General features: G+C 42.7%; 1 protein-coding gene across 3 annotated transcripts in view; it reads right to left on the bottom strand.

The window, feature by feature from the left end:
* Positions 1–8,205: 8,205 nt before the first annotated feature.
* The window catches only part of LOC140426612 (uncharacterized protein C1orf21-like), a 288,021-nt gene continuing 286,970 nt past the window's right edge, over positions 8,206–9,256 (bottom strand). For all 3 annotated transcript variants that reach the window (XM_072511599.1, XM_072511601.1, XM_072511600.1), the window contains one exon: positions 8,206–8,993. In XM_072511599.1, coding sequence (XP_072367700.1) covers positions 8,955–8,993 — 39 coding nt within the window. In that variant the 3' untranslated portion in view covers positions 8,206–8,954. The remainder of the gene's footprint in view (positions 8,994–9,256) is intronic.

Genomic DNA, 9,256 nt, shown 5'->3' with positions numbered 1-9,256 from the left:
CTTCTTGATTGGCACCTCTTCCACATGCATTCACTCCCTCCACTACCATCTACAAGCTGCACTGCAGGAACTCACCAAGGTTTCTTAGGCCAGTGTTTCTCAAACTTTTTTTCCGGGGACCCATTTTTACGAACCGGCCAACCTTCGCGACCCACGCCAGCCGACCTTCGCAACCCACGCCAGCCGATCTGCGCGACACACCATTTTCTCTTACCTTGTTTGTTGCTGACAAAATGGAAGAAATGGTTTGGGGTCCCTTTGGCCCCTCTAACTTGAAAAAAAAAGGATGCAACCTAGTTTTGCGCATGCCCCCCAATGCTTGGGCATGCATGCGCAATGCGGCCAAATTTTAAAAATCTGTTCCTGGCCATTTTGAAGGCCGCTCGCAGCCGGCATTATTAAAAGCCGGCTGCTGCGGATTTGCGCGATCGGGAGTGCCACGACGGATGGCTCCACGACCCTTCTGACACCTGCCCCCGACCCTCCCGCGGGTCGCGCCCCCAAGTTTGACAATGCCTGTCTTAGGCAACACCTTCCAAACCCACGACCCTACCATTGGGCGGCACGGTAGCACAGCATCAGGGACCCGGGTATGATTACGGCCTTGGGTCACTGTCTGTGTGGAATCTGCATGTTCTCCCAGTGTCTGCATGGGTTTCTTCTGGGTGCTCCGGTTCCATCCCACAAGCCCCGAAAGATGTGATTGTTAGGTGAATTGGACATTCTGAATTCTCCCTCAGTGTACCCGAACAGGCACCGGAGTGTGGCGACTAGGGGATTTTCACAGTAACCTCATTCCATTGGAAATGTAAGCCTACTTGTGAGACTAACAAAGATTATTATCTAGAAGGACAAGGGCAGCAGATACATGGGAACACTGCCACCTGGAAGTTCCCCATCAAGCCTCATTCTATCCTTGGAAATACATCATTGTTCCTTCACTGTCGCTGGGTCAACATTCAGGGACTCCCTCCCTAAGAGCACAGTAGGTGTACCTACACCACATGGACTGCAGAGGTTCAAGGTAGCAGCTCACCACCACTTGCCAATTAGGGGGATGTGCAACAAATTTTGGCCTAGCCAAACCCACATCCCGTAAAAAATGAATTAAAAAATTTGAACTCGGATTAGAATGAGGAAAGGTATAATTTCTCTCAGTTTAATACTTTCCTGATAAATGTTTGAGCCTATGTATAATCAATGAAGTCAGTTTTTCTCATACACACTTTTTTAACTGCTCAGTTAAACTCTATCTGAGTAATGCTTTTAAAAATGTTTTGTTTATTTATTATTGAAATGATTTGACAAAGGCTGAACAGAAACTGTATAATGCTAAATATTCAGGCAGTACAGCTAACTAAACATCACTTACACCTCCTGGAAAATTTACAATTTACATTTAACTAATAGACATATAGCTTTGGGCAAAATTAACAACTGCAGGTCCAGATTTTTGGGAAATGCCGAGTCTTTCAAGCATTTTTAAATATCTGCATTAAAAACCACAAAAGGCAATTCAATAGGTAAACATAGTTCTTCGTTCCAAATACATAATTTTTTAAAAAGCACATTAAAATGTCAAATTAATGAGGGGAAACAATTTAAATGAATGTGTTTTGGCAAGTATTTATGAAAGATTTGTGAAGAAAATATATGGGACCATCTCGGAGGCAGAGCCTGTAATTATAATAAATGACAAGTGAGACAGTAAAGTTAAATGAAAAATAGAAAATTACAGGGGTTTTTGGCACAAATCTCACACACACAAAAACGCATGCATAAATGGCGACATAAACAAAAGCCTCTTCTTCTAAGGGAGCCCCTCGGGATTGAGGATGTCTTACTTCCACTCTGGCTTGATGGCTAGGGACTAAGATGGCTGACAATCCAATGCAAGATGTGCAGGTAATAGTGGTTAGCACTGCTGCCTCACGATGCCCGGGACCCGGGTTCAATTCTGACCTTGGGTGAGTGTCTGTATGGAGTCTGCACTTTCTCTCCGTGACTGTGTGGGTTTCCTCACACAGTCCAAAGATATGCAGGTTAGCTGGATTGGCCATGCTAAATTGCCCCCTTAGTGTCCAAAGCTGTGCAGGTTGAGTGGGGTTGCGGGGATAGGATGGGGGAGTGCGCCGAGATTGGGTACTCTTTCAGAGGGTTGGAGCAGACTGGATGGGCTGCACTCTAGGGATTCTATGATCTATGACTGCCACTTGCAGGGGGTGCTTGAACGGTCGGGTAGATGAGTTGCATCTCTCCGATGCATCAACTTTGGCTCTGCATGTTCCTGACTAAGTCTGTTGATATGCTCAGGATATGGTTGCCAACTCTCTCCGATGCATCAACTTTGGCTCTGCATGTTCCTGACTAAGTCTGTTGATATGCTCAGGATATGGTTGCCAACTCGGGCTGGATATATTCTGGGAGATATCAGTGGAAGGGTTCATGGAAAGTTAGCGGTGCAGTGTGAGAATTATCCTCACTGGTGCATTTTGCCATCCATCCCACCATTTTACCCCACTTCAATTGGTCACTCTCCCCGATTCATTTTAAAATAAAACATTTATTTCTCTTTGTGTTCTCCTTTCTCTCCCCCACAACAACTGCTCAGAGACGTCAAATGTTTAATTATGACTTCCAACAACAGTTTTGTTCAACGTTCCAAGATTAGGAGAAATAAAATAAAACTCGCACTGTTACCTCAGTTAGCGTAATGTATCAACTTTCACAATAACTGCAACTGATGCGATGCTAATGGTAATGATATGTATATAGGTACGCCAGTGAAGGATTAATTATTACATCTCAGTGTAATTCAAATAATGAGAGCATCACCAGTTCCCAGTCTAAATATCAGATCTCAGGGAATTTTGGGTAGTCTTCGTGTTAGCAGAGAAGTATTGATCGCAGCTCAAGGAATAGTTTAAATTAGAGAGAAGTAGCACAAAGACATCATTAGTAGATTATAGATTACTGTTTAACAGACTCAATCTTACTTTATTAGTAGTTATAGCTCTGTAGAGTGTGCAAACTCTATTTAATTTAATCGTTATTCAATAAATCAGTTTTGCTTCAATCTAAAGATTGGTGGTTTCTTTATCATCAACTCATCTGACCATTCTCGATCACAAGGCAAAGAATAACGACATATTACCACAAAGCATAATATAACACTAAACTTTATAAAAGTCTTTGGACTACCTTCCCAATTCAGTGATATGAACAACTAAACCAACGCCTTTAACTAGCATGGATACAGAAAGCTCCACCTGTCTACGACAGAACTACTCAAACTGAGACATGTTTGGAATGACAATACTTAACTGTTTTAATCTCATGCCCACTCCAATGGCACCAACTGCCAGAGTCGCATACTCCACTCTAACAGCATTTGCAGAAGCTGGAACTGTTCGGCACACAAACCGGGTCCACGGCGTAACAGAACTGTAACCCTGCTGCTGAGTTACGCTGACTGATATATGATTTTCTAAGCACTGAATGAGGTGAATATATCATTTCAGAAACGTGTGTCGTTCCCAAGATAATGTAGGGTAACAATCCTATCAACCAGAATTTATGTTTATTTCATAAATTTGCTCATTCTTTACCCGGTGGGACGTGCAAGGAAGGTTAAAATTGAACCCTTCACATTTTAAAATCTCCCAGATTGGTGGGAGACCAATGCCGATTCCAAGAGACTCAGTCATTCCGAGAATATTGGCAACATTAGTTTGGTGACTGCCTGAATGAACTTTCTCCATTTTAATATTGCTGAAATGAGAGACATGTTGGTGAAGCTTTGTGTCTCGCACTCTTCAGGAAAATGCAAGAATGCCAAATTTCAAACAGTCACAACAATTTATATGAAAGGTGAAATAGGTTGATTGATTGGCAAGTCAACCGATCGACTGAGCTCCAAGAAAGCAATGGGAAACGATAGGCACCCCAAGCTTCTCTATTTCAGTTGGTCACAAGCCAAGAATCCCATAAATTAGTGGGATGTTTGACACATTCAGAAATGTTTGAAGACATCCTATAGCATTCCAAGTGGAGCAGTTGCTTTGGGAGTCTGGTGTCAGGCATAGGACTACCACACCCTGACCAGCAGAGCTTGTTTTGAGTAATTAACACCTTACTGTTGGACAGGTTTGCTTGGGAGGTACATTGCTATTGGACTGCCCATCATGCCACTGGATTTGGAGGATCTTATGAAGACAACATTGTGAGGTGCTGCCTAAGCCTCCAAAGCGTTTAGGAATGCAGATTACAGCCCACTAAAGTATAAACTTATTCTTTGGTTTTAGATCTTTGGTCTTTGGTTAACGATTAAATTAAATAGAGTTTGCACACTCTACAGAGCTATAACTACTAATAAAGTAAGACGTACTGTCTTTCTCGGTTGGCTGAAGGTGGAGCTGTGTTGGGAAACCATGGGCGAGATTCTCCGACCCCCCGCTTGATGCAATTCACACCTCTTTAACCTGGGGTTACCCCATCTCTGGATCTGTAAAGATTTAATCACCTGCTAATGGTCGCATTCCAAGCATTGTTTGGCATCTTTGAATTTGTCTATATATATGTTTCTGGAACATACCTCTTCATCCACCTGAGGAAGGAGCAGCGCTCCGAAAGCTAGTGACATCGAAACAAACCTGTTGGACTTTAACCTGGTGTTGTAAGACTTCGTACTGTGCTCACCCCAGTCCAACGCCAGCATCTCCACATCATGATATTAAGAAGTAATGGGAACATAAAGACAGTATGGATTTCCTTTGTGCAAGTCTTTTGACATATAAATGTCTATACACAATATTTTGTTTATGTGTATATATACACATGTCTTAAGACATACAAAGAAAAAACACTTTATAATAATCATAATAATAATAATTGCTTATTGTCACAAGTAGGCTTCAATGAAGTACTGTGAAAAGCCCCTAGTCGCCACATTCCAGCAGCTGTTCGGGGAGGCAAGTACACAAATACAGAACATGATCTAAAACAATAATGTTATGCACTTTTAAACATTGAAGTATTTCTGAAAGCTTGCATACTCTTGAAGCCAAAACCAAGAAGGAAGTATGGGATCTTAGAAGTAGGAGTGTTCAATAGTCACTAGATTTAGATGACTTACCCTCATTTTCATTACTCTAAACAAATATAATCCTAATAGATTCAGTCTACGTTCATTTGCATCGTCAGTGATGGAATTCACATGTTGCATGTTCCAAATATTGCCCAGAGCAGAGAGCACAGAAGATGCCTTTTAAAAATTCCTGGTCACTTACACTATTTTGGAAAAAGCAGATTTCCTTGCCCGACAAAATTATTTATTTGCCTTATACTTTCTTGTAACTCTTTCTGAACTCAATGCAAGTAGCAACGGGCTTTTTCCAAGGCAAGGTGGGCAGATTTGGGAAACAATGGTAGTCAAAGACCCTAAAAGTGATGTTGGTTCCTGAGCCCGACAACACCCTACACTCTTTCAGCTGGACGGTCTTGAAGATGAGCAATTAATCCCTGAGCAGCGGTCACACTAGATATTTAAATATTATAATAAATAATTAATCCATGTTTTAACCAAGGATTCTGCATTTAATAGGTCCATTCGGCCTATTAACAGGCCCAGCAGCTAGTTCCTCAGCTATTTAGAACTGTCTGGTATCATCAAGGTGGATTCACAGCAGCAATTGCTCCTTCAGGGAAGCTGCCAGACTGGACCACCTTTGATCAGTAAAACTGAAGAGTTGCAGACATATCCAGGTGAGAGGTTGCTATACACTGCACTCCTTTTCAGAGTGTGCGCTTTTACTGCTCAACATGTGATTGTCAACCTCTGGAATTCACTTCACCCGTCTTGCACTTCACTCGCCTTCAGCTGTATTTCCCTGCTGCCAGTCTTCACCATGTCATAGCAGTGGCTTATGCAGCTCCTTCTTGCACCTCTGATGAGGAACAAGAGGAGCAGCAACGTCAACAGCACCAGCTATGAGTGTGAGAAGTGGATTGTGTGGCTAACAGGGAAGGGCAACATTTGTGGATGCTGGATATCAGAAATAAAAAACAGAAGATGCTGGATAAACTCAGCAGGTCTGACAGCATCTGTGGAGAGAGAAACAGAGTTAACATTTGGGATCTAAATGTTCTGTTTTGATACACTTCTGAAAATCCTGATTGAACCTACAAATCTATCTCACTGCATTCCAGATAGAATAAAGCAGAATCCTTACAGTGCAGGATTAAACCATTTGGCCCATCGAGTCTACACCGACCTTCCAAAAGAGCACCCGACTTAGGCTCATTCCCCCACCCTGGGCGGGATTCTCCCAGCCCTGCGCCGGGCCGGAGAAACTCCACGAACGGGCCACGCTGCCCCGACACCAGCACGCGATTCTCCGCAGTGCGGAACATCGGCACCATTGGCGCCAGCGTGGTTGGCATGGCGCCAGTCGTGGGCCGCTCTACGTGGCCGGCCTGGCGATTCTCCATCCGAGCGACCGTAGGAAAAGAGCAGAGTTCAGCTGGCGCCGTTCTAGTCTGCTCTCAGCCGGCGGGACCTCGGCATAGAAGGGCCGGGTGGCGGCCTGTGAGGGGGGCCTCGGATGTGGCCTGGCCCGCGATCGGGACCCACCGATTGGCGGGCCGGCCTTTGTGGCTGGGGGCCTCCTTTCCTACGCGTCGGCTCCACCATTCGTTGTGATCGTGGCTGATCATCAACTTCAATACCCAGATCCCGCCTTCCCCCCAGAACCCTTGTTTCCGTTAGTTCCAAGAGCGATATCTAATTTTTTCTTGAAATTATACGTTTTGGCTTCAATTATTTTCCGTGGTGGTGAATTCCACAGATTTACCATTCTCTGGGTGAAGATATTTTGCCTCACCTCTGCCCTAAAAGGTTTGTCCCTCATCCTCAAACTATGACCCCTAACAAAACTATACTCAAGACTCCTTGCCAGACACTTGGTCTTCAAATTTTAACTAAACAGTAAATATTATTAAAAATTCTTTCACAGGATGTATGCATCGCTGGCTAGGCCAGGATTTATTGCCCATCTTTGGTTGCCCTTGACAAGGTGCTGCAGAGCACCTTATACTGCTGCAGTCCATGTGCGTTAAGTTCACCTACAATTCTCTGAGGGATGGAGTTCAGGACTTTGACCCAGTGACATATAGTTCCAAGTGAGGATGGTGTGTGGCTTGGAGGAGACCTTTGCAGGTGTTCCCATGCATCTACTGCCCTTGTCCTTCTCTGTGTTGAGATCACGGGTTTGGAAGGCACTTTTGAAGCAGCCTTGCTGAGCTACTGTAGTGTATCTTGTGCATTGGCAGGGCAGGGAAGGAATGTTTACGATTGTGCATGAGGTGCAAATCAAGGGAGCTGTTTTGTATTGGATGATGTTGAGCACCTGAAATGTTTTTGGAGCTGAACCTATCCAGGCAAGTGAACTGTACACCATCAAAGTCCTGACTTGTGCTTTTTAGATGGTGAACAGGCTTTGGAGAGTCAGGTGGTGAGTTATTTGCCATAGAATTCCCAGCCTCTGGACCGGCTCTGGTAGCCACAATATTTATATGGCTGGTCAATTAAACCCCCAGGATGTTGATAATGGGGGATGCAGCGATGACAATGCCATTGAATGTCAAGAAGAGATGGTTGGATTCTCTCTTGTTGAAGATAGTCGTTGCCTGGCAAATGTTATTTGCCACTTATCGGCCCAAGCCTGAATGCTGTCCAGGTCTTGCTGCATTTGGACATGGACTGCTTCAGTGCTGAAGGAGTTGTATATGGTGCTGAATTTTGTGCAATCAAGTGTGAACATCCCCACTTCTGACATTGTGTTGGATGAAAGGTAATTGATGAAGCAGTTGGAGATGGGTCACATTTAAATATGCAATACCTTTTAAATGTGTCATATAATGCAACCTCGTGCACTCATGCATATTTCCAGTGTGATTGATTCCTTTATTCTTGCATTCACTTCTGATTTGATGTGATCCTGTAAGAGAACACGATAAACATGTTGACCTGCATTACCGAGGTTTTCTGAAGATTCAATTAAACTGGGCTCCAAAGATTAATCTTTGTGATTGAGTATTCATATGGCCCGTTAAGTTTAGTGATAATCACAAATCGGAAAACAATTTCATAAACCAACTTCTGTTTACATACTCATGAAATGAAAAAGCAATAGCAAACCACAGGAAGAAACTACAATGTTTTTATTAATAGAAAAAAAAATTCAAAATGTCGCCGAGAACACCATTATCTGCTAAAAGCAACCATATTATCCAGCACCGAGACAAAAAGCTTTTTATATATTTTTTTGGGATAGGACAGGTGCTTATCAGTTCTAACAGAGAGAATAAAAGTTTTATATTCAACATTGTGTATCCAATTGTTGGGTATATGAAACAGCGTCTTTGTAGAAAGTAACAGGCCCTTTGCCGCTTGCTGTGCATTTCACCCGCTCACTGCTTGTAGCCATGACTGAAGGAATCAAGAACAGGAAGAGATCTATCCATGGTCGCATCAATCCAAATTCACAAGACTTGACAGGCGCCTTTCACAGATTTTGAAAGTTCAGAGAAAGCTTGTGCTTCTAGACATGATGAGAACACCAAGTCAACCATGCAGAGTTTTCAAATAGACTTCCTATTACTTATGTCACCAGTTGCCTTTCTTGGAATTTGAGGTGATGTTCAAAGTTGCATACTTGCGGGCACAAAAAGTAAGAATGCAGAAAGGAAATCATTGGCAGCAAAGAGCATTGATAGTCCTCAGCGATGCTTTCATTTCCATTCGCAAGGAAACATTAGTCCCATAATGTAGAACGCAATGCCAAAAAGACTTCCACCTCCAATGAGGTCTTATTCGCAGTGGTAACTAGTACATACTGGTCTGGCTTTAGTCTATATACACAGTGGTAGTCATACATTGTGTGAAAGGATTGGCACTATGTAATGTCCTCTTCTTCTGAACAGTAGTCACGTCCCTAAAAAAATATAAACACTTTTTAAAATTGAATAAAGAATGTTCTTCTTCCTGAAACCAACTTCACCTTAATGCATTTAAATGCAAAAAATAATCAATGTAGATGACAGCTTTCTTTGAAAATTATCTATTGCCATCTAGAATCCAATGTAAAACTGCTTTGTTAGCATTTATTACCAATTTTATTTTTACTCATAGTGCACATCTTAGGATACAAGTACATTTCATAATATACATGAAATCAATTTGATTATAAATTGAATG

Source organism: Scyliorhinus torazame, chromosome 7 (assembly GCF_047496885.1).
Source record: "Scyliorhinus torazame isolate Kashiwa2021f chromosome 7, sScyTor2.1, whole genome shotgun sequence".
Taxonomy (NCBI): domain Eukaryota; kingdom Metazoa; phylum Chordata; class Chondrichthyes; order Carcharhiniformes; family Scyliorhinidae; genus Scyliorhinus; species Scyliorhinus torazame.
The sequence above is the reverse complement of the archived record's forward strand: the minus strand, read 5'-3'. Positions and strand labels throughout refer to the sequence as shown.